Below are 25,793 nucleotides of genomic sequence, written 5' to 3' on the forward strand. Positions count from 1 at the left end.
TAATTGCCTGCCGTGATACAAGACCAGCAATCATTCGGTCTCCAGTTGGTATCAGGTAGAGGGGCTGCCTCCACAGCGTGCAGGCTGCCACACAAATCAACATATGGCCCCGTCATACATGAACGGCTGCCAACGGGGGTCAGATGTGGCGAGACTCGCTCAGGAGCAGAGAGACCTTCACCAAGGTCAGTAACCAAAATCTGCTGAGCTGTGGAAAACAACTCCTTTCCAATATGGCAACTTATCAAATATTGACCTCATAATCATCACCATTTTTCATACACGTTTCGCATCACCTGTCTAATTCCCTTCATGTCTATGATGATTAATACGGGGGAAGACTGAGAAACCGCAGCATCCATTAGAGCACCAAGCATTCCTAAAAAACCTCCCCGGAGCTGTTTATTCGGTCACTGCGGAGCTAAACGCAAATGTTTTTTATGGTGTGGTGAAATATTGAAACTGCCTTAAATGCTTACTTTGTCTCAGTGATACTTGGCAAGCACTCACAAGCACAAACAGCTTAATAATTAACACGTTTCGAAAAAGATAAGTGATGGTGAATGAGAAAAAGAGGGGGAGAGCGAAGGAGAGAAATGCGTCTCTGTGCTTCGTTGTTTGCCAGGTAAGCATTTTTACACGTAGGCGGAGGCGAGAAAATAGAGATCACACAGGCAGAGTTATGGTAATGATCTGCTCCGGGTTCCTGTACTCGAGCTTTTTACAGCAACTCGTATCAGCCTGATATGTTAATAGGCACAATGGGATTTGGGTTTGATTAAATGTCAATGCCTGAAGGAGAAAAGCAAGAGTGGAGAGAGGGGGGAAAAGAAAAAAATGCCAATTTCTCAGAATAAGAGATGTGGCTTGTTCTGAGCTCAGCGGGTTCTTGCCCATGCAAGAAGGACATTGGTTAGTCTCACACTATAGGACAGCAAAGGTTGTGTTAGTCCCAGCGGATCAGGCCATGACATGTTTGTGATTTACTCCATAACAGCTAGAGCTAGAAGTGGTTAGAGGGCTTTTCTGTCCTTCAATAGAAGGTGAATCATGAGAGTGGGCAAGTCAAGAGGGTCCTTTACTTGAGTCAAAGATAAGGGTATGAACAGAGTGTATAAGCTTCTTACGAGTTCTCCTCACAAATTAACCGAAAATAGCAGAGCCGAGGCTAAGATTTAATTTGCAGCACGATGTCTGCTTCTGCAAATTCGTTCGTAAGGTGATTTAGCAGATACACCTTTTGTTTTAAAGTCCTAACGATCGAAAATGAAATAAAGAGCGCATTTGCATCGGGGGCGATTTATAATTGTAAATGAGTGCATTAGCCCGACAATTAACTTTTGGGTGTAAACGCTGCCATTACACCAGTGGCCATTATGTTAATCAAAGAGGATGAACGAAAACACAAAGAGAAAACTGGTAGAGAAAAAAAGTTTGTGAAGAAGAAAAGATGCAGACAGGATGAGGAAAAAATGGGGAGGCAAGGCAAGGACACAGGGACAATAATTGAAAGGGAACAGATGACTCTCAAGGAAAGAAAGGCTATGCCTCATGTCGGTTTGACCCACTCTTTGTGTCTTAAATTGGGGTCCATCTTGTGTCATGGTGAGCCTGAACCCCGAGCTGGATCTCTGGAGAATAGCTGCGCTGCTGTGGCACTTCTCAGAGAAAATAACCAGAGGAGGCTGAATCCATACTTTGTCACACTCAGCCCCTTATACAAGATTAAGGAGTAAAATATGTGACTCAACTCAACCCACACCCACCCACCCCCAAGAGTGATGACATGCCTGTTTGGTTTTCTTTTCTGATACTGCACACCTCATTTGGACAGCGGAAGCTGAATTTATCAACTCTCTAAGTGAAGGAGGGGCTGGTCTTGGATCATTCACCAGTTCCTTTATGTGGCCACCTCATTCATTTTAATGATCTTTTATATTAGGAGACTCTTGATGAATTAAAGCCGGTGTGCCTGGAATTAGATATCGGGTTTTCTGGAGTTGTTATTCTGATTAGTTTTTAATTAGTTGTCTTTAAACATCACCTTTTTTATGCATCACATTAATTTAAAAGTTATAGCGGCAACAACATGTTTTGTATTTGCAGCGCTTCATCTTGTGTGCCCTCTACTGTAAGGTCAAAGGTCAGAGTAAACTGGCACATCCTAGGTCGCTAAAGGTCTTTAAGTAAACAGGTGCCGGTGCAGGACAGATAAGAGCATGGCTTAGGGTGTTTAGATTGCCACCCTGCAGTTACTGGTCCTCAAGCTCTTTAAATACTGCGTAATTATACATTAATTAGCCCATGTGATGCTGAGTCTGTTTAACTGATCACAGCCTCATATACTTTAAAAAAAAGAGTAATGAGCAGGGACAGACAAGCGTGACTAATGTGTATGCCCTGTAGAGGGCAATATTGTCTGCAGTGCTAGGAGTACTTTGAAGGGGCCTTTTAAATGTCTTCATATTTCTTCTGTATGGTAATGAAAGCTGTCTTCTTGTGCTATAAATTCCTAAAGTGATGAATAATCAACATAAGCTGTGCTACAGATCGCTGCATGAAGTCAAAAATTAGTCTGTTATAGATCAAGGCATTTTCACATATGTTTTAAATCCTTTAAAAAAAAGTTTGTTACTTCAAATAGCAAAATGCAGGCTGCTTTGTCATTGCTTGTTATTTGTCATTGTGCACCTCATTTAATATGACGGTGGATCAGTGTTTAAGAGCAGATTCATGTATGTGTTTCCAAGTGCTGTTTGTTCTCTTCCAAGGCTCAGTTTAGAAACAGTTGTTGGTGACATGATCAGCAGCAGAGCATGAAATTTGGCTAAAACGTCGCCTCGAGCACCGCGGGTTATTGACTTCCGTATTTAATCTGACAGATTTAATATAAAACAGGTGATCCTTGTGCCTTTCTCAATGGCTGTGGCTTGTGGATCCTTCTTCGGGACTGGCAGAAGCACACGACTCCAGTGCTCACCATCCAGGTCAGAACAAAGCTACTCTTTTACCTCCACGGCCCGCATTACAACGGCTCGTGTGTGAGGATGGAAAAAGAGTGGAAATCAAACCTCCTCCATAAATACATGAAAGGTCAGCGATGACGTCAGAGTCCAGGGACTGCCCAGTCCGTGATTTTGTGGCCCATCGTCGGTGCCTAATTCGCTGCGGCTCTTTATATTTTGCACTCGGTGCACCTTGACCATGATCCCAATATAAACACAGTGCTACACTTCTGAAATAGAAATGTGTGTTTGCCCGCTGCTCATAAGTCTTTCTACTGTTCCATTTGTTGCAGGCGGCTACAAAAGGAATAATTTTTGCTGACTTGCACAAAAAAAAATTGAAAATAAACTTTCTTTATTCTGTTTGAGGTAGTTTACTATGAACTGCATTGTTTTATGAGTTCTCTCAGTATTCACTTTCCATGCTCTGCTCTTCTTCCACTATCCCTGAGCCCTCTAGGCCTTGGCCCAAGACTCCTCCACTTCCTTTTTCTAGTATTATGACTGACTGCAAAGAAGTGTGTGTGCCCATCTGCTGTGCTTGGCCTGATTTTTTTGGCCATGACCCTTAACTTTGCAGCATGTAGTTTTTCAGTCTGTTTCTTGCTCTATTGGAAGGTTTCTTATACTTTGTTCCAGCCCTGTCTCAACATTCGTATCTTTGCTTCACTTTGCAGACTTTACATGCAACGTGTGCCTCGGAGAGGCAGGGTTCTTTAATATTCAGTCTATTTCCTGTTGTTATCCATGGCTTTATGCATAAAGGTTGGCACATATCTCAGCTAAAGCACTGTTGTTATCGTTATAATTCATTCATTCTCAATTGAGCTGCATTTGGAGGATAAACAGGAAACCTCTGCCTGTTTAGCTGTTGATTTTAGAAATATTATATTCAAAAGTAGGGCTGCTGTTAAACATTGATCCTTTGGCGAGAGAGAGATGCTGGACTGCTCAATTAAATAATAAAACCTACACTTTAAAAATAAATATGTATTAATTTGTTGTTTCAAGAAGCTATTTTGATGCAGACTTGTCCTTATTTATGCTGAGGCGCACATCTACCAGCCATGCAGTCTGGGAGGCAGCCAGCCCCTCCCGGTGAGGTACTGTAAGCCCAACTTTCCCAACTTTGGTCCTCAGTGCTTGTTTTAAAAAGACGTCTACATGTGGCCCACATCTGCATTCACAGCATAAAACTGTTTCACTTTATTTATACAGGAACAAATGTCACTGCTGGTGTTGTATGTGTGTAAATTGTTGACTATAAACCATCTGTGGGCAGTTATTTTTCCGCTCTTAGCGTTGAAGCATTTAAAATATAGCTGCAGTTTTGCCATGGAAGAAGTAAGATTCATTTATGTTAATCAGTGTTTACACACAGAGTACAAGTGAGAGGAAAACCAAAACCGAGCGTGCGGCAGCTACCATGTTAATATGTAGATGCACAGTATTGTGTTTAGCATAATGTGCAAAGAAAAAAGCAAAAAAAAAAAACTTTGCCAGATGTTCTTAACTAGCTTTACTGGCCTGAGTATACAAGGGCAAAATAATCTTTCTGCAGCACAAGAGCTCACATTTCTTAATTTTCTGTGAAACAAAGGAACCTTTTCTTGCGGAAAGCCTCTTTTATTTGTGTTGGATTGGAAGACAGAGGGTGTATTTGATCTGTTAAAGCGCCCCGCAATTAACCTGGTACAACACATTGGCCGAGGCTCAGCTGTTGACATTGTGTAGCCGCTGCAGGTACAGCGCTCTCGAATGGCACTGTTTGGTTCTAGGATCCAATAAGCACCACTTAGGCTCATGTAACAGATACACATAGCCATTCACACGAAGTTAACCATTAGTTTGACACTGTTAAATCACACTGCCTGCAGCTCAGCGTGTCACACATTGCTCTCGCTTCTGCAAGGCATGGATAGAAGTAATGACCACAAGCGTGCAGGCAACCCGTTCTGTGTTTTTAAGGTGGATAAGCACATAAGCACGGGCAACAAGCCAAACAGAAGCTGTTGATGTTGAACCACGCACTTTCGGCCTCTTGACTGACACATTCAAAGTATCATTTTTGATATTTGGTTATTGCAGCACAACTCTCCAGCTTTAAGCACTGCGGCAGCATTTCGAATACATGCTGTATGATTTCAAACTTCACTCAAGTAGTCGGGTTTGTTGGTCACAGGAGAGGCGGCTCCTAATGAATGGTTGTTATAAATCAAATGTCTAAGATTTGTCAGAGGTTTGTTTTAAAAGCATCTAGGCCCAAAATAACTCAATAATTATATGACTCACCTTGCCACTCAGGAAAAGCGTATTTTTTTTCTCTGCCAAAGTACCCACTCCATCTTTGCAAAAAACTAATTCACAGTGTGGCTATGTACATGTAATATTTTTGGATCATAAGAGTAAAAAAAAAAGCCCACTCCCTGTCAAATGCTATGTTTTGTTTGTCTGCCAAAGTAAAGGCTTGACAAGAAGGAATCCAGTCATTACCACTGGCAACCATAACTTTTCACCTCGGTGCTGACGGCTTCCCTGACTGCATCACTGCTATCTGATTCCCATCCAACTATATTGGGCCAGACACTGTACATAAACAAACAGGTGAGTAAGTAAAAAAATACAATTAAACCCAAATGTACAGCACATGCACAAACACACGCACACACATATCGCTGCCTGCCTGTCTATCCTCTCTCTTCCCCTCTCCTCGGGTATATGCGGTCTCTTTGACACAGTCTGCCAGTCTGCTGCCATGCAGCGCCACATTTAGCTCCGCAAGAAGTGCCAGACTGCAGCAGAGCAGAGCGGAGTGAGGGGGTTATTAATGGCCTTCCTTATTTTAAACGACAGTCTGAAAACACTGGTGGCACCATGCAGACCCTGCTAGCTGCAAGCTTGTCTTTCATCCCATCTGTCTTCACGGTACTCAGTCTCCTTGGTCCTAATGGGCCCATAGCTGTCGCTCTGTCAGTTTGCACCTAATGCATCCTCGGCTGTCTGGTGGGTCCAGTGGGCAGTCTCGGTGGGTTGCATGTGAAAGCACACAATAATCCATCACTTTCAACTAATGTGTTGCACCTCTTCTTTAATTATTTGAAGACACAGAGGATTTCTTTTAAATAAATAGGCTAACTGTCCAACAAAGCCTTTCATGGAAGTTACATCTTCATAAAACCTACCCACAGTTGGGACTGCAGCGTCATCACATCATTAAGATGTTCAGACCGTTGTCTCAAACCTTCAGGTTATCTCTCCCCCATTTTTTCCCCTCCCTTTCACCATCCTGCTCACCCTCTTACTTTTCATTCTTCCAAGCCTCTGAATGCCACCTATCACTCCATCCCACTGTGAATTTTGACACCTGTCTGATGTATGGCTCTCTTTTCTGCATCAGTCTCTCTACTGCCCCTTTAGCAGTGGAGCTCGGCCAATCAGGCAAGCGATCAAGATTAATCAAAACATGTGTTCATGTGTTAACACTGCAGCAAGCATCGATATAAATATGAACAGAGCAATGGTTTGTCAGAGTAAAGATAAATAATGCCATTATGTAAAACTCAATACACAGTGGCTTATGTACAATCCATGTGTACACATCTATACATGGTATATACCGGCTGCTTAGATTTAAATGTGAGCAGATGTAGTATATGTTTCAGTGCTATTTTACTGTATTTGTTCTCTAGTTCTGGAGCAATTATATGGTCTAAATGAAGTTACAAACATGAATCAGCCTCCTCTTAACGTTCTCACTGTTCACCAATTTTTGTGAGGGTCTGCCTGTATTTTTCTATTTGTACACTGACATTTTCTAATTTACACAGATATATAATTATGAATCCTAAGATTAGACCTGCGGGCACAGAGACAATTAATTGAACATAAATCCATGTATACTGTGTCACATTGGTGGCTGTACATTAAGGCCATAAAATTTAGTATCACTTGTCTGGGGAGTAACAAAGACTGACGGCTTAATTCAAGACCTATTGCGGCCCTCCAGACATCATAACACTGCCAGACGTGGATATGGTGAAATCTATTATTGACTGGTCATTTTGTTCGACTGTTGCTCCCAAGTGAATGAGGAGTGATAGCTCCTCTCCCTGGTGGCAGACACTGAGGAGGTATTCCAAAACAAGTCTGAACAATTTCTAATTTTTCAAAAATATATTTTCATTTACAATTTTAGGGCAGTGGATCAAAAGTTTATTCCATATTATTTGGGTAATTTGGGTTGGGTGAACCTATTAATTATAAAAATTCCTATGTGCAGTCACCAGGTATATACACCTGCTCATTAATGTAATGAATTAGCTCAATTCATTTATGCATGTAGACACGGTTAGGACGACCCAGTGAAGTTCAAATCAAGCATCAGAATGAAGAAAAGGGATTTCAGTGACTTTTAATGTGTCATGGTTATTGGTGCATGATGGACTCAGATGTTGGTCTGAATGTTTAAGAAACTGCTGATCAGCTGGGATTTCCCCACACAAACATCTGTAGGATTTACAGAGAATGGTGACATAAATAATATCCAGAGAGTGGCAGCTCCTTAGGTGAAAATGCCTTGTTGATGTCAGAGGTCAGAGGTGAATGGGCAGATTGCTGAAGGAAGGAAACAGTAACTCAAATAATCACTTGTTACAACCAAGGTATGCAGAAGTGCACAAGTTGAACACAAGATGTGCTACAGCAGCAGAAGACCACACCGGGGGGGGGGGGGAGTCTATCTGCTAAGAACAAGAAACTGAGGATACACTTTAAACAGGCTGTGATATTTGGATGGTAGGCTCTGAATTTGGTGTAAATAACATGAAAACATCCAGTTCATACTGGTGGTGTAATGGTGTGGGGGATTTTTCTCAACCAAATGAGAATCACTTAAACACAAGAGTCTAACTGAGTATTTTAGCTGACCGTTTCCAGCCCTTTGTGACCACAGTGTACCCATTTTCTCCTCCCAGCAGGATAACACACCATGGCACATCATCTCAAACTGGATTCTTGAACATGACAATGATTTCACGGTATTCAAATGGCATCCATCATAACCAGATCTCAATCCACTAGAGCACCTTTGGGATGTTGGGAAACAGGAGATTTGCATCATGGATGCACAGATAAAACATTAGCAGCTGCTGCGTCATGCTATCGTGTCAATATGGACTAAAAACTGTGAGGATTGTTTCCAACGCCATGTTGAGTGGAGCTAGTTTTGAAGGCAAATGGGGTTCAACTCAGGACAATCAATGTATAATGCAAACAGCTTTTTAAATCAAGTTAACTTTAACAGACTTAAAATGGAAAAAGAAAGTGGCTAATAGAAATGTGTGGTCATTCTGTTGTTTTATTGCAAAATGAACTTTTCCTAACAATCCCAAGTCAGGAAAATCTAGACGCAAGGAAAACAGAGATGAGAATAGAGTTGCTTGCCCATTGTAACGACTACAGCTTAAAAGAAAGCATATTTTATACTGCACGACATACTGTATGAGATTTTTAAGACGTATTTTTGTTTCTCTGTATCAGTGTCAAAAACGATTACTAACTGGGCATCATTTTTCTTTGGAGCAACGACATCCGGTAAAATAAAATTCAAAATGAAAGGTGAATGGTGAACCCCGGAGAGATGAGCATACTTCCCGACCTGCAGGTAGTTTGAACTAAACCACATTTTCTGGAAAATTACAAAGAAATTTATCGAACAGGTGATCACAGCAACAATACTTAAAACATATAGCAGCATCCTTTACAAGTTATAATGATATAGTGTCTAACCATACAAAAATAAATGAATAACAAATTTCCCCAATCCAGAAGTACAAAATGTAGCAAAAGCACCAATAAATGTGCCAGACTTAATATAAAAGTGATATTATCTCTGAAGTGCCATTATAAGGTCATATAATACATTTCTATAATTAATATTCATACACAGATATTTGCTACAAAGGCAATACAAATGTAATACTATATTAACAAATTTGTACAACAAAGTAATCAGCAATATTTACAGTTTTTAACATTTCCTGCTAAAGCTGACAAAAACTCATGGTTCTCATTGCGTGCATGTCAAGTTTCTTTTTTGTTGCTGGGCTTCCGTTGCCATAGTGACAACCTCTAACCCGTGTAGTGTAGGAAAGCCAGAAACATTTCAGTCATTGAGTTTGACAACATGGCTTGATTACCACCTTTTCAACAGCACAAGTGCGATTTTCTGTTTGGTGAAGCTGCCCTCTGGGGCTCTCAAATCACAGCGAACACCCGGAACGCCTTCCCTCCGGGAGGGTTTTGAAGGCTGCGGGGAAGGAGAACAACAAGAGGGAGAGTGAGTCTGGGTGCTGCATGTGTCAGATACAGAACATGTCCCAGCCTACATGACAGACACACACAAACAGATCGACTGGTTTTGTGGAGAAATGTCCGTGGCGGTGTGCTGTCTGACGTTCTGATGACAGACAGCACACAAACAGATGGAGGCTGAAGTTCAGTGAAAAAAAAAAAAAAAAAACAGGTAAACCACCCATTAATACACAAACACGAGGAACTTCATGTGGTCACCCAGCAAAGACAGACATGTTGTAAAGGTAAGGGACACAGATAAGTGATGGGCAGACGTCAGGTATCTTAGCAGAGTGACAAAGATAAATTAAGTGGCGACAGGCATGGTAAGAGCAAGGAGATGAAAAGGAGGAGGAAAGGGCTTTGAATGAATGAGGCTGTGAATGCAAGTCTCCCCTCTACATAGGTCATGGGAAGTGTAGTGATTCTGCAGACCACAGTAGGGGCAATTTAATTTCTCTTAAAAACTGGAACAGACTACACTGTATCTAGGTCACTTTGAAGAGTGGCTGGTATGAACCTGTGGCCTTAATATTGTTGCAAGGTGGTGCAGCATAAATTCAACACAAGCTTTCACCTTATTAGCATAGCAATACCTTAGCTTGCAGGAGAATTTAATAACAGCTATCTCAAATTTTATATCAGAGACACTTTGAGTCTTCAGACTCAAAGATCACATCTGCTGATTCTTCTACATTCAGAAGACAGCGTTACACAGCACAGATTTGAATTTGTTTGAGTACTTTATAGGCCACTTTAAGCTTCTTAACATTCCAACAGCCACCGTAAAAACCAGTGATATCTCTTGTTTCCTACTCTGTGTTAGCACATGGCACCAAACAAGGTAATCTACTCTCAACCCTCTTCGTCGGATTAGACAAATGAAAAATGTTGGGGCAGTATAAGCAGATGTACACCCCTATGTCGACGATGAAGTGCTCTATTTGCAAACTAGCTGAGGCGTTTCATCTTATGTATATTGCTGTCCTTGGCTTTGGCATTGTTAAAGCTGGAGTGAGAAGCTGTTACATATACATGACCAGCTGTTACATCCGAGCACTCGCCAAGTGGGTTCACACAGTGCTGATTAAACCATGTAAATGGATGTGTATTTTCCAGTATACCAGAGTTTTGAATCTGGCATCTGTGGTGACATTCCCATGCTGGCACTCCAGTAGAGATGAATTTTGTATTATCAAAAAAATAACCGGTTTGCCAAAACTAAAGAAGGGAGAAACCACAGAGCAGGATAGAAAAGAATATATCAGCTCAGTGTGGTAGAAACACCCAAAGAAAAGGAAAGTTTCTGGTGCTCTAGACAGAAAAGGAACTCGTTCAGAGAAAGAATTAGTGTCTAAAAAAGATGTTTATAATAAGTTATTAACTATTGTCAGCTGTGTTTATGTAATTATTCTTGCTGCCAGAAGGGGGAGACAAAAACAACAGAGACGCTAGATGTTCTTTATATGCTAAAAATTGGTCATTTCAGCTTCTTAATATTGCTGGTTGCTAATGCGGATGTAAGCATTAGCAACCAGCATTGTGGGTGAGTAAAAGATTACAAACAGGCCATTCCAGCCCATTGTTAGCTGACTGCCAAGCAATGTGACGGCATTATAACATATCACACCTAATTTAACTTTTATGGATATAAATGATGTTTTTGTTCTGAAATTAAAATGACACAATGTTTTTACAAGATGTTATAGCTGCATAATTGCTGAAACAGATTATTTTAATTAATTGCTAGGCAACATGATGATGTCATAATATTTGATATAGGTAAGAACTTTCAGAGGACTAAGATAAACCTGTGTGCAAAGTTTGGTCGCTCAACTCCTGTTGGTCCAAGAGGAGTTGAGAGACAAAGAAACAAACACAGACAGAAATTTCTTTGCAGATATTTGTTGTCTGTGCTACATATATTTCATCTTTTTAGCTTTTGTGATGCTGGCTACTTTTCAGCTGTATTATATTTAATAAATATTCAGCAACACAGCAACTTCAAATGCAGCAAGTCAGCTTGTCGGTGATGACGACTTCTCTTTCTATACCATGTAGCAAATTAGAGCAATCGAACGCCATTTCACAGATTCATTTAGATTACAAGTGACCGTACAAGTAACCAGATCCGTTTCTACCAAATAAATGAGATGTTTTACACATAAATCCTTCATAAATCCTTGCAGCTTCTTTCCTCAACCTGATTTGCATTAATTCATCCACTTTCCTGTTAGAACCAAGCAAGAAAATTGTCTAAAATCGGATTCAGTATTGACCCCCTTTGAGATAAATGGTAACAAGACCCTGTTTCCTCGGTTACACGCATTAACTTTTTATTTCTGTCCTTTTAAATTTTTCTGTTTAACTATATTAAGCTTTAAATCCTTGTCTATTGGTCGTCCTTTTTGACCTACTACCAGAAAGCAAACCACGTCTAGAACTACACGAAGATGCACTCCTCTTGTGTACACTAATTGCCAAGCAATTCATTATTTTAAACTACAAGAATGCAAATGACTCTACCACGTGCACTGCATACAGGATGTAACTGCCTGCATCCTGAAATGATTAGGTCCACAAGGAGAGGAGAGTAGATACCTGAGAGGCATTGATTTCTTACTGCTCCACTCTGGGTGCAAGTGCATTAACCTCTTCACTTTCCTGTCATGTATTAAGGCTGAATGCTGACACGGGACCAGTAAACCCCCCCCCCCAAACAATATATCTATATTGGTATTATAAAACAGAGATAGGATACTGTTATGCATTATTTATTTTGTCCTTCTTTTATTGTGTATATAACTATTTTCCATCTATCTATCTATACACATATATATTTATTTATTTTATTATTTATTTTCCCCTCTTATAAGATTGTGAGGTTAGTCATCCAATACCTCTCCGAGGAAATGCCATTCTGGTACGAGGCGATGTAGTGTTTTCGCTTGTCCACTGGCATCACATCGATGTAACCACCCACATCGTTCCTGATGACTCCAGCGTGGACGGCCGCTCGACATATACTGGACTTCTACAGGAGCATGCAAGAAGAAGGAAAACATGTCAGAAATGTTCATTCATTTCTGTCTCTAAAATGCTGACAGCCCCAAAGTAGTGTGAATTAGTGTCTGACAAGTTCAGCTTCAAAAACAGGGACTTACATCAGAGTATATTCTGGTACCGATCACTCTGGATATGTGAGGATTCTCTTCTACACAGTTTCTCGGGCAGTATAACCTAAGACGAATGATGAACAGACATGATGCTAGGCAGCTCTGATAACCAGAGAGAGTGTGCGATACAGGGAGGTGCATACCTTGGACAGTGTTTTACAGGCCTTTCGTATGGACACAGTTGTGCAACTGTGGTTTCACATGTGATGGCTTTGACTGTAAGAAGGAAACACAGCGGGTGTCGGCAAAGCCCATAATGAGAAGCTGGAAACAAATGACAACATATCTACATGCACAGCATGACAGACTAACCTGTCACTCTGGAGACTGTGAAGGAGTTAGCACTTTGATATTTTCTGTCAAGGGGAAAATGAATACAGCAACATTAGATGTTATTATTTCTATTCACTTTCATTATATTTAACTATCAGTTGTCATTGGTGTAAATTTATTGCCGTCTCACCCAAGTGACTGGACGCCATTCTTGTAGGATTTGATAAAAAAGTCCTTTCTTCCTTGCCTTGTTACATCCATCCATCCTCCATCATTATCTATGACACCAGCATGTAGACCAGCTCTGCACACACTGGATTGCTGCAATAAAAGAGATAAAAAGAGACACCATTTATACTGTATTTAGTAAGAAATTTGGATAAATAAGCACTAAGACGTATCCTCAAAGTACAAAACATCTTTTTCCCCAAAGCTTCATCTTGCACACCTCGTGAAAAGACACTGAAGCGTCCAAATCTTTTTTAATCTTCCCTCAGAGTACACTAGCTACATGTACACTCACCATTTCATAGTACACTGTGCCAACTACTTTTCCTGTAGCATCTAGGCATCCAGCTGGGCACTCGTATCTGTGTGTCAATGCAAAAATAACCATGTGAATATGTGAACTGTACATTCTGCACCGCACCCTATTAATGCTTCGCCTTCACTGTACCTATTGCATGTTGTTCCTTTGCACTGATCCCGAAGCTTAGTGTCACAGGTCACTAGCTGGGCTGTAACACATAAACACAGAGGTCTTTGAGTTCTCCTGCAGGAAACAGCATGTGTGAACTAGCGGCTCCGATGCAGATGACTAGTTCCTAAAAGACTCAAGTGGAGACGCTTCAAGAATAAAAGACAAGAATTCAGGTTCAGGGTGGTCAGCAAAACTAGAGGATGTGTCTCATCTTACAAGCACAGGCCTTAATGTGCTGCAGAGAGGAAGCCATTTAAAAACCACAGCGAGCCGCTCTCACCCCTCAACACTTCTCAGCAAGCCAAAAACAAACACACACTCAGGGGCTCATGCTAAAATAGACCTCCCCTCTCTGCTCCAAAGAGTGACTTGCAATATTGAGTAGACTCCAGAAAGTGCCAGGGTTAATCATGGAGATGACAGATAAGGACTATACAGCATCAAAGCAATTTAAGATAAATTGCAAGAAAAATATTTAAGGTCAAAGTCTACTTCTTGCACTTATTATTCAGTATCGCTAGCTCAATACTGAGCAAGCAGCTACAGGTTTCCTTTTTCTTTTGCAGCACATATTGTCCTCCACTTCCACTCTCTGCACCTCCCAGACCTAAAACCATATTGTACACCCCCCATTTCGAGAGGAAACCTGATCCAAAATAAACAGTCAAATGGCAGCTTACACATCTGCTGTGTGTTGACCATTTCATTCTTCTGCAGGTCCTCTGCGGGGGGCTGCGTAGGGGCTGGAGCGGGGAAACTGGGAGGCTCAGGTCTGGAGGCCCGAGCCCGGGGATTTGTGGTACGGGGGACCTCTGGTTCAATAAAGTTGTTCTCTTCAGTTTCCTCTTGCAGTGGATATGAATTGTCATCTTGCCCTTAAATAAAACAGAAATCAAGGCATGATAATGAGTTATTTGCACCGACTTCTGTCTCCCTCTCTCTATGTGTGGCTTTTTCTTACCTTTGTAGCAGAGGTTGTCTTTGCATCCTCCTCCATAGCTGGGGGGACAAGAAGAGCACGGGGTCCCATGTTTGTAAGGTGCATGGCCCCACCAGTTTCCCCTGTGCACATGGAACATCAAACAAAAACTACTGAACACAGACAAACCAGGACTGCTTTAACTACAAGTGATCGCTGTGATGTCACATCAAAACGGCCTGACACTATAATTAACTCTTCACAGTGCTGGTACACAACATATCTGCTTACTTCGGTGAATAGTTGCAGACAAGATAGACGGCTTTGGCCCAGATCTGCCCCCACACGTTCATGTTGTAACACAAGTTGATTGCACAGCCAATTCGACTGCTGGTAGCCCAGACAAGCTACAAAAGAAGGACAATACGGAGAAGCAGAAACAGATGACTTAAATGTTCTCATTGCACCTTTGTAAGGTTTCCAGAAGTCATGATCCATAGCTACCTGTGTGTAATGTGTGCAAACTGGGCCAGAGCACCTGAAGGGACAGTAGGGATTACACTCTTGAGGGTAAGGGAAGGAGTAGTCTTTCACTTCATCATACCAAGCCTGAACATGGGACGTGGGTGGACGATACCTGGAGAGATCAGTAAGCACATCTATGATTATAATGTTCCAAGCAACATATCTTGTGTCTTATGAGTCCTTTGGTGTAGATGTTGGCATTAAGCTCTTCACTGCTCACTACAACTGTCTTTTTAAGTCTTGTAATATACTGTATAAGCTCTCAGTGCTCGGATATTCAGTTATGTTAAAATGCATATATATATATGTATATATATATATGTATATGGTAAATATGGCCGAGCATTAGATAAGCAGTGCTTGATTTGTTTTGACACAAGAACTCTGAGGCAAGCACACTTAATAAACCCATGTAGTGCCACCTATAGTTATCATCCACTGGCAAACAGAGTGCTCTAACTGAAAATCAACATTTGTGCTCAGTAACCAAGGACACTGATCTGGCACCAGGTGTTGCCAGTTAATCTGATTAGAATTAAGCAGACATCTCGACTGTGGAGTGATATGATTAGATGCAGAACAAGCGTCTCTTGTGTGAAGCAGCGCTGTTTTCTGGAGCTCTGCAGGAGACTGAGTGAAATAAAGGAGCAAAGAAATCTGTGTTAAGTCTGAGTCCACTCGCATATATGCCACAGTGTGTGTTTGACGTCTCATTCGCAGCAGGTAAATGCCAGTCATGGGTAACATATTGTACACTCGCCGGCCACCTTATTACTTGTGAATGTTCAAGTGCTTGTTAATGCAAATGTCTTATCTGCCAATCAGAATAGAGAAACAGGGTGATTTAAGAGACTTTGGAGGTGGCATGGTTTTCCGTGACAGGCTGCTTGGAATATTTCAGAAATTGCTGATCTACTGGAATTTTCCAACACAACCCTATCTCTAGGGTTTGCAAAGAAAGGTCCAAAAACCAGAAAATATCCAGTGAGCAGCAGTTCTCTGTTCAAAAATGCCTGTTTGATGCCAGAGGTCAGAAGAGAGCAGCCAGGATGCTTTGAGCTGACAGGAATGCAACAGTAACTCAAATAACCACCTGTTACCAACAACGTAGGCAGAGCAGCATCTCTGAACGCACAGCACATCAAAACCTTGAAGCAGATGGGCTACAACAGTAGAGGACCACACTGGGTGCCACCCCTGTCAGCTAAGAACAGGAAACCGAGGCTACAATTCACACAGGCTCGCCAACATTGGACAATAGAAGAAAAACTGTCTGACCTGATAAGTCTTGATTTCTGCTGTGTCTGGTGTTAAATGGTGGTGTAAATAACACAAAAGCATAGAGCCGTCCTTGCTTCCATCAACAGTTCAGTCTGCTGGTGGTGTAATGTTGCGTTGATATTTTCCTTGGACACTTCGAGCCCTTTAGTATCAACTGAACGTTGTTTAAATGTCAGCCTGCCCGAGTACTGTTGCTGACCATCCGAGTGACTTCATTGTATCCAAACAGCCTCGATCATCACCAGATTTTTATACTACAGCTTACTTGGTCACTTAAAGTAGAACAGAGCACTTTGAAAACCTTTTGAAGTCTCCAAACTTATTTAATTTTAGTGTTTGATAGCATAAACTGTCTGTAATAACAGATTATTTACCTTCCCCAGTGTGCCCCCAGATTCTGTCCAATCTGCGGCAGCAAGCCGGCGGGACCGTGCTCCCACAGACACGTCTCTGCCCACTCCTCTGCAGTACGTTCCAACTCTGTGTCCCACACCTGCACGAGGCGAGATGGAGAAATGAGTTTCCTGGATTATAAAAGTAACAAAATGGTGATAAAATGCATAAACCAGTTCAATGTGTTATAGGGTAAAGGAGCTTAGAGAAACACTGCTCTGTGGTCAGTAACATGAGATGTCAGGTGATAAGGAAGAGAAACTAGGAGCTGCTGCTGCTGCTGCAGTAAAGCTTTTTGCCTTTCTTACTTCGACTCAGCTGACTTTTCTTGGAAGTTGGAAGTTTTGGAAGTCGTGGAAGTTTAAATAAAAAAAAAAAAAAAGGGGGGGGGGGGGGGGTTAGTAATAACTTCCATATGTCTCTAGTGAGATGACTGGGTACATGCTTTTGTTTCACTTTCCCTCTGTGAGTTGCCCTCTCAGTCAAGTTTAGCTCTGGTTGGATACTAAGGGATCGTATTCCCATTCTGGGGTTTTCTGGGAATGCAAAGAGTGTCCTTCCTCCCTGCTGACCTATATTCTACTATAAAAATGCTAGAAAAACACCAACTGTACTTCCTCTGAAGGACGGCGTGTGTTCGTTTACTCCCAGTTCCAGTGTGGGATGACTTGTATAACAGGTTTCTGCCAGAAAGTCTATTAGTTGATGTGCATTAGTGGGTGTGAGCGCATGTATTAGTAGTATATGGGTGAAGGTGTCAGAAATATTTGCATTTCACACGTTGGGGCCTGGAATTCAGCTTACCTTCACTGAAATCTCATCCACTAACCATACTAAAATAACCCCCCTCAACTTCCACCAACCACCTCCACTGTCCGTCCCTCTAGAAACAACTGCCCCGCACACCTACTTAGCAACAGGATGTCTGGCAGTGCTGCAAATTAACTCTTAACTCAGAGCAGTTTCTTCAGCTGTTTCTTCCCGTTAAACGCATTTGTTAAAAATCAGCGATGCCAACGTGATACTGCAGAGCGGAATGTCAGTTTTTAAAACAGAGCCTTGTGGGAAGGTTACATAACTGAACAAACACATAAAAATTCATCGTCAATAGAAGGATGCAGAGTTACAGCAACCTCTCCTGCGGTTGCCTGTGGTCGTTCTTGTACAATAAGGTCAGATGTTGAGTGACAGACGCGGGGCTAAAACAGGAATGAGAATTTGTTTACCTGAAACCCTATCTGCGCTCAGACGTGACCTCTGCTTGCAGTGAGCCGCAAATAAATGTCGGTGTTGCCTTATCTGTTGCGTATCCCTTTTTTTGGCAGGATAATGGAGACCAGTCAACTCTAGTTTGATTTATATCTGCATATTTTCCCTTTGATTCTTCTCAAAGAATGACATCCTTGTGCAAAAAAAAAAAAAAGACTGATAAGCAGTGAAATACAGTATGCAGTGCTAAATTGGTGGTTCTGTGTCTTAAAACATTTTACTGTGACCGCAACTACAATAGGCTTCAAGCCTGAAAAAGAACCCAAAATTCTGGCTGCAGCTTCTCGGAGCTCTTGGAGATTACAGTTTGTATCACAAAGACGTGATGTGCGATGATCTCGAGGCACGTCTTAAATAATGATAAAATAAGCGGCACCGTCCAGCTGAGAAACTCATTCCACTGTCCTGAAAAGTTGCAGTGAAAGCAGGTTGAGAAAGTGTTGACCGAGACACATATTTTTCAGCTGTTGAGTCTGTACAGAGTACAGCTGGCTTGTCAAGCTGCTGCTGTTTGCACAGTTCGCCCAGCAGGGGAGGCCTTGTAACCGCGAACCACCCCGCCCACCACCCACTTCGACCACAGTTCCGCGGGGCCGTAAAGAAAAACACCTCCTCTGCTTGAGTCTTTCAGCGCCGTGCACACTGCATTGTTTATTTCGCTTAACACTTCATTTGTGGCAGTTTTTTTTTTTTTCTGATTCTATTCCAAAGGCCCAGAGGGCTACTTCCTTTGCAAGTGTGAGTTTCCTGCTCATAATCAATGGTGCATGCTGAATAATACTGAAAAGCAGGGAACAGACATGGGAATTGGGAAACCAAAGCTGGGGGAAAAGAAAACAGAAGGCGTGATATGATTTGGTGAGAACAATGGGATGCAAATGGGTAACTTAATTTACAGCAATACAAATCTTAACGGTATAGCAACAATAGTCAACAACAAGGGGAAAAATAATAAGACAAATTAAAGGAAAGATGTGTATCCTCAGTTTGTGTAAATGTGTCTCTGCTCATTTTTATACCCATGCCGTTCTTTATTCTATCACACATTACTGAGTCGTCATTGGAGTCAATGGTCCAAAAAGTTTTATGATGACATTCCCCGAAATATTTATGAAAAGTGCAATTGCAACCCATTCATAGTGAGCATTTGCAGGAAGAGCAATGTTTATAATCTTGGCATTATATTAAGCAAGTGTACTGAGAGCTTTGGACTCCCACAGCAATATATGCAGCTTGAGATGGCATGCAATTATTCATGCAGTGCATTCTAGCTCCCACCAGCTCATATCAAAGTTCCCGGGGCTGACCACTGTTTGAATGTTGTCGCCGAGCAAACACCATTATCTCCCTATTATTGTGCTGTAACAGGGGGCATGGTTTGAGCAACAATGCAAAGCAAATCATTGCTGGGTGAGAAAATCGCATTTGCAAAATTGCAGAAGGAGTTACGCAGCCAGTGTTTTGCAGATGAACCAAATGACAGGAAGCCGTTTCAACAGACGGAATTGCGAGCTGGCCAAACCGTAGCTCGAAACGCATGACAGGCGTTGGAGGAGGCAGTGAAGGATGGCTTTCAGAGGTTCTACAGGCTGATGAGTCAGGACTGGATGGAAGGCCAAAGTGTTTTAAGTCAGCGTAGGGGAATGTTGGCCTCAGTTCATGGCATTGTCTAGAGGATAAAAGAGCACTTGGATGACCTCCGTAAATCACCCCCCCCCCCCCCCCCCCCCTCAAAAAAAAAATCCTCTGAACAGGTGGTTTGAAGGATGTGCCAATAAGCGTAACGGCTCAAGTTTCACAAAAAGGAATCGGAAAGTATTTTCAATAAGTCAGGGAATGCCAAAGACAATCAAACACAGGGGATGCTCTCCAAACCTGTCCATCTCTGTCACCAAACAGTGCCACTGCAGGCTGTGGTCATAGCTCCTTAAATGTTTTTATAGACAATGCTATTTGGACTCCAACGAGAGTGCCACTTGTTTTCGGCAACCAGTGCAGGTGAGGTCCCAAGAGAGCATATTTTCCGTTATTTTGTCTTTTAGGCTTTGCAGGAGTTTTAAAGTAGTTTTAAGTTTTAAAGTTTTAAAGGAGTTTTATAAGTAATTCAGGGTGGATTGTTCCAAATTACTGTACATAGGATTTACTGGATGTGCTTTAAGCACCTGTGGCAGATGCTCTCTTCCCCACGCCTTGTGATTGAGCAAACCTGTAATAAAAAACAGACACACACACACACACACACACACACACTGGAGGGAATTCATCTCCGGGCTGGTGTATGACTTCTGAACCATCCAGTGCAAGAAACGTTGCATCAGATGCTCGTCCATATAGCCGTAGACATTAACCCAGTGAAAATGTATTATCCTGCTTTTTTTATTGTTTTGTTATTGTGCTTCTTTGGTTTTTTTAAATACATTACGCATCAATGATTTAAAAGGCTCGACATTTGGCAGCAGAACCCATTCATTTATCATCCATTGCTAACATCACTGTAACCTCAGACCTGAGCGCAGACCAGCAAAGCCAAGTTAAACATCAAGGCAGGTGGGGCTCTTTCTCCCAGGATGCCATTTGTTTGTCTTACAGGGCTTCAAACGCTGACACGTCTCTGTTTATACCTGCGGGGTCAACATTTGAGTGAGCGGCAGAAACGCGGTCCTCCTACCGAAGCTTTGTGGACCGCTACAGAGTGTGAATGCTCATCCGGGGAATTTTTTGGGCCTCTGTCTTGGATAATGACAGAATGGGAACGGAGCCACAGGGATAAGGGAGAGGGGAGGCAGAAAGAGAGAGAGAGGGAGGGCAAGAAAAAGAAGCCGATAAGGGGGAGGAAAGAGGGGGATTTGAATTGATGTTATCTCTGAGTCTCTGTCATGATTGCCACAGAGGGTCACTCGGGTTGTGGTTTAATACAATGGCAGACAATAACAGAGCTGATGGGCAAATGGTTATGTGTGCGGATGTGTGTGTGTGTGTGTGTGTGTGTGTGTGTGTGTGTGTGTGTGTGTGTGTGTGTGTGTGTGTGTCTGCATGCCTGAGTGTGTCAGGAGAGCAGGAGAGCATGTCTATGAAGTCTTCCAGTACAGTGAAGTTGTGAGGTTTCTGAAAGGTGACAGCAGTTCAACACGGACCAAAGGAAAATCGGAGGAGTACGGAGCACCCTTTTAAAAATAAAGGGCTAAAAATCACCAAAAGACCTGCTCTACATATGACCTGAACAGCTTTTGTCTGAAACACACTGACATCTACAAAACCGCACATGAGATTTCGGTGCCTATTCTTGCATGCTGCCGTCTCTCCTAACTGCGTGCCCCTTCAGAGTTTTTTTTCCTTTTTGCTCATTTCCTCTTTTCTCCCCTTCACTTCAGTTACTTTGACACCTGTTTTGCGATGCTTTCTCTCCCTCCATCTGTCTCATGCTGCCTCCTCTTCCTATTAAAAAAAACTCTTTTATGATGTTTTTTTTTCTTTTTTTTTTTTTTACACCTGTATTTCACTTCATCTTGCATTTCTTGCTAACTTTCATTCTCCTTCACCTCACATACTCTTGTTGCTTGCCTTTCCATATTTCACCCCTGGGTGCCCCTGCAGCTAAGAAAAAAAAAAAAACAGCCAAGTGTAACAGGAGACAGTAGAAAAGAGCTGTGTGCTGCTGGCTCAGCATTTCTCCACTAGCGTGGGCCTTAACCAAAAGCCAGCCTGGCTGAGCGTCTCACACACACACACACACACACACACACACACACACACACACACACACACTCTCTAGAGGTCCTCAAGTCCAACCTCTCAATTATACAATTACACAGTCCAGCAACTGCCCCCAGCAGGAACTGTTTATTTGCCTTTACCACAGAATAATACTGCCTTTTGTTCCATAGCTCTTTAAGCGTGGATGAAAAGATGATAAAATCTCATTACTTTCTGCACATTGCATTGATTTTTACCCTTTTAACTATTGCAGGCAATGCGCTGTAGTGGTCAAGCTGCGCCTACACACGTAGTGCTTGTGGAAAAGTTTCAGATTTGTGGATTGCTAAGTTTCAGAAGGTGTGCTATCCCCCGTGTGTGTTTAGTGAGGGGAGTGGGGGCAGGGGCAGCTGGTAAATCGAGCCCCGGTGCCGTGCTCAGATTCTAATTGCACTGTGAAAAGTGATCTGGCACTGTACATACACGTGATGGCCAAAGGATAAAGTCAAACAAATCTCTTACCATGAGTAAAAGAAAACAACAGAGAAAAAAAACATTGGAGAAATGTGATCATTGGCAAGGTGGTGAACATTCTTCGCTTCTGGCAAAAATGACCAAAGTCACGTGGGTACAAAGTTAAGCGTGTGTGTGTCTCTTTGTGTTTGGGCTCATGTGTGAGGGTGCTTAGATGCTGGCATGCTGCAAGTGTGAGCCAAGTGGGACAAACGCCAGGCAGTCTGGTGACTGGGTCATTTCACTAAGCTATATGGGCCACAAATGTGCGAGAGTTCAGAAAAGGGTCAAAACATGCGTTAACTGCATGAACTACGAATCACCGAAGACGCACAGACAACACCTCCACCTACCATGTACTCCATGTTGGAAGCAGGAGGGTAAACTTGGCCTCTGAGCTTGTTGTGAAGGTCCAGGATGAGCTGAGCGTCACTATCAGTAATGGCCCTCTTCCCCCTCTGTTTGGCCTCCCACCAGTCGCCGTCCTCGTCCAGATACTTGTCCAAAATCTGCTCCCAGCCTGTGGAGTTTGGAAGCATCACCATGGATGTTGTCGTCTGGAGCAGCAGGAGCAAGGACACGCCTCTCAGCCGGTGCAGGGACCCAAGCCTCATCCTTGGACACGCTGGTGATAACGATAAACTCGAGCAGGATGGATAGGGTTGAAAAATGTTTTTGTGCCAGCACAGACACACTTTGTCTACAATGTCAGCTGACAAGGACCCTGAAGGAGAGAGAGGGGGAGAGAAAGAAATGATAATTGGAAGCTTTGCAGTTCGAGTCCTGTATCAAATTTGCTGAATAACTTGGGTCAATATTGAACTTGGTGAGGACAGTGTGTTGGCTTGCAGGCACTTAGTCTGGTGCGCTGCCACAGGTAAGCTAATGGGGTTCAGTGAGGGTAAGCTGGCAGGCTGGGAATGACTAGTTTGGATTAAGCCTGGATTAAAGAAATCAATTTTTACAACTTTCCCCCTAAATCCAAACAATAAAAGGGAAGCTTTAGAAGGAAAGAACACAGCATTACAAATCACAGTAAACAGCACAGCTGCAATGAATGCAGTTAAGGGTACAGGACGGTGAATAATGTAGATTTGCTTTTACCAAGCCTGTATAAACACAGGCTCTCACTGAAAGTGTGTGTGCAAGCAAGGATGCTGACAGAAGCTGATATAACGAGCCAATATCTAATGGAAAATGTGAACAGTAATGCATATTAAAACAGAAATGGAGTGGTGTGATTTAGTGCAGACTTTGGAAATAATTTACCTTTAATGAATTGGAATGAAGCCCACTCCTTGAGGTTGTGACAGAGATCTGGCGATGAAACTTGTGTAGCAAGAAGAAGGGAAAAAAAATCCGCCTTCAGTTTGTGTTGCAGAGCTCAGGTGGAGCGGTGTGATGATTGTCGCTGGCTGCCATAGCACGTAAATCAAAGATGTGATGTGGTAGCTTCATTCGGTTTTCATCAGTTTGGGGGGGAAAGAGAAGAAGTAGAAAAAGAAGGTCGGTCTTTCTTCTTTCAGGATTTTTGCACCAAAGCCGCCAAAGCATCACTTATCCACATTTTATCCTAAACTTGCTGGGCTTCCAGAAAGCCGCCCCTGACCACGCCTCTCCTAACTTTGGAAACAGCCCACACCGCTTCATGGCGAGACCTCTGTGCGCTTCCGGGGCAGTGCGTGCATATTTCTTTCTCCAGTGATGCGGGCAGAAAGTAAACCTTATACTGTGAGGCTCTAAAACGCACAAAAAAATCAGATAAACGTTTTGTTTATATTTATTGATTTTGACAATGAGGTTATAATGTTCGTGACGTCATTTAGTAGTTATACCACCTGATCGTTGATTGGCTCATCATTAGCGTTTTGCGATTTCACCCTGGAAAGTGATTTTGTTCAAAACCGCATTAACTTAAATCAGATCTACCTCATCTTTGGGTCTCATTTTCCCAGGTCTGGCTGTTCACAGGTGGCTCTCTGTCTTCTTCTTCTTCTTCTTTTTTCTTTTTCTGAGGTGGGGGGGTTTGTAACTAGAAAACCAAGCCAAGCCGTGAACTTGTCGTCACTGTTTCCCCGCTCTCTCCTGCAACACAGACTGAATTCCATAATGGAAACAGGCACGTTTTGTCTTTTGTCATCTGGTCATTTTTTACTGGTAGCTATGGCACATGTGGAAACAGTAGACCTGGGTGTGTTTACCCCCCCCCCCCCCCCCCTCTACCCGGACAGGCTTACTTTTCCACCAGGGGAGGCACAATGTTCTTGTGTTTTACAATAAACTGCAGGCCGGCCAAGACAAGCATGTGCAGCAGTTTTTCCCCTGCTCTCCTCCCCCCAACACTAAGCAAATCCCCTTGTTTCTATGACTCCTTGATGTTTTTAGCGCTTACACATCAGGTGTATCAAGCACTACACAGAAAACTCAGCTATGTGTGGATGCCTATGAATTTGAAGTTGTAAGATTTATAATCTGTGCCAAATTTCACAACTGATGTATTATAAACAAATGTAACGCTGGGCAGGATACACGTTTGTGTATTAATAAGGTGTGGCATTGCACTCAAAGCTATAAACAGAGTCTGGCTTTCAAGAAACAACTTGTCAGTGGACTAAAGTATCATTTTAATGGAACTATGAAGTTATGAAACCCACAATTAGCTTAAAAGAGTTATAAGTGCAGTTTATCTTTGCATAGAAATGGGCCTGTGGCTGGTGTATTATTATTATTATTGTTATTAGTGTGAATGCTTGAAAAGCATTCACAGTATTGTTGTTGTAATCTTTATTATTAGTGTGAATGCTTGAAAAGCATTCACAGTATTGTTCTTCTAATCTTTATTATTCCATTTTATTATTATTATCTATTCCGTACGTTTTTTGAAAGCCTACTCCTTCAAAACCATTCAACTTAGAAAAACCATTCAAACACCGTTAGATTCCTATTCTTTTGGACACTGTTGCTTGTATTTTTCTCATTTTTAACATTTATATTTTTAATTTTATTCAACTTTATTCAACAAAAATTTCCCATGTATTTCAATGGGGAGACCCTTCAAATTCTCATTCAACTTACTCATTTTTAAACTCTTACTACTTCAACATACGTTCACATAGAGCCACCATTCAAACTTTAAAACGAAGACAAGACATTCAACTATTCAACTTGTATTTATCTTTTCAATATCTATTATACTTTTTCTTCAGTTCCAGTTTAAGTTTCATGATGTTTTTTCACCCGTTTCAGAGTTTATAATGGGTGTGTATGGGACGGAATGTTGGGGCTAGAGTGAGGCAGCTCAACTGCTAGAGTGAGAGGAGCAAAAAAATTAATCTTAAAATCTTTTTTAAAACTGCTGCTGTGTCCGCAGCGTTTGCTCTACAGGTATGATTTTACCCTCAAAACGTAGCCATGGCTGTCCTCTTTCATCCAATGTGTTTACTATTGTACTAGGTGTTATGGTTCTTTCATAAATGTCACCAATGCACAGCCTCCTCCCTCAAACTCTTCCATAGACTCTAATGTTAAAATGGCTCAGAAGGTTCGTTTGAAAATCAGAAGAGCATGGTGTCTTTCCACTGTCACCACGTGCATATAATAAACTCCACAGACATGAAAACTGAGAATTAGGTAGACTAGACATTGCTGTCGCTCACAGTGAAAGAATTTTGTCAATACGACTTTTACTTTTCATT

The 25,793-nt window shown here is 42.1% G+C and overlaps 1 protein-coding gene across 1 annotated transcript; it reads right to left on the reverse strand.

The window, feature by feature from the left end:
- Nucleotides 1–7,400: 7,400 nt before the first annotated feature.
- Nucleotides 7,401–23,815, reverse strand: crispld1a (cysteine-rich secretory protein LCCL domain containing 1a). The gene is made up of 15 exons (XM_026180048.1): nucleotides 23,368–23,815; nucleotides 22,452–22,822; nucleotides 16,605–16,723; nucleotides 14,929–15,061; nucleotides 14,716–14,831; nucleotides 14,467–14,567; nucleotides 14,186–14,380; nucleotides 13,482–13,542; nucleotides 13,329–13,395; nucleotides 12,996–13,126; nucleotides 12,845–12,888; nucleotides 12,676–12,748; nucleotides 12,521–12,596; nucleotides 12,257–12,390; nucleotides 7,401–9,312 (listed from the first exon to the last, which is right to left on the reverse strand). The coding sequence occupies exons 2-15, from the start codon at nucleotides 22,710–22,712 to the stop codon at nucleotides 9,261–9,263; spliced, it is 1,563 nt and encodes a 520-aa protein (XP_026035833.1). The 5' UTR covers nucleotides 22,713–22,822; nucleotides 23,368–23,815; the 3' UTR covers nucleotides 7,401–9,260.
- Between the last annotated feature and the right edge of the window lie 1,978 nt (nucleotides 23,816–25,793).

Source organism: Astatotilapia calliptera, chromosome 9, assembly GCF_900246225.1.
Source record: "Astatotilapia calliptera chromosome 9, fAstCal1.2, whole genome shotgun sequence".
Lineage (NCBI taxonomy): Eukaryota > Metazoa > Chordata > Actinopteri > Cichliformes > Cichlidae > Astatotilapia > Astatotilapia calliptera.

What these genes read in the sequence shown, in the direction of transcription:
- crispld1a (XM_026180048.1), bottom strand. Translation starts at nt 22,712, where the DNA reads ATGAGGCTTGGGTCCCTGCACCGGCTGAGAGGCGTGTCCTTGCTCCTG. An exon ending in AGACAACCTCTGCTACAAAG is followed by an intron (nt 14,381 to 14,466) that starts GTAAGAAAAAGC and finishes GTTTTATTTAAG; the next exon opens with GGCAAGATGACAATTCATAT. An exon ending in AATGGCATTTCCTCGGAGAG is followed by an intron (nt 9,313 to 12,256) that starts GTATTGGATGAC and finishes CCTTCCCCGCAG; the next exon opens with CCTTCAAAACCCTCCCGGAG.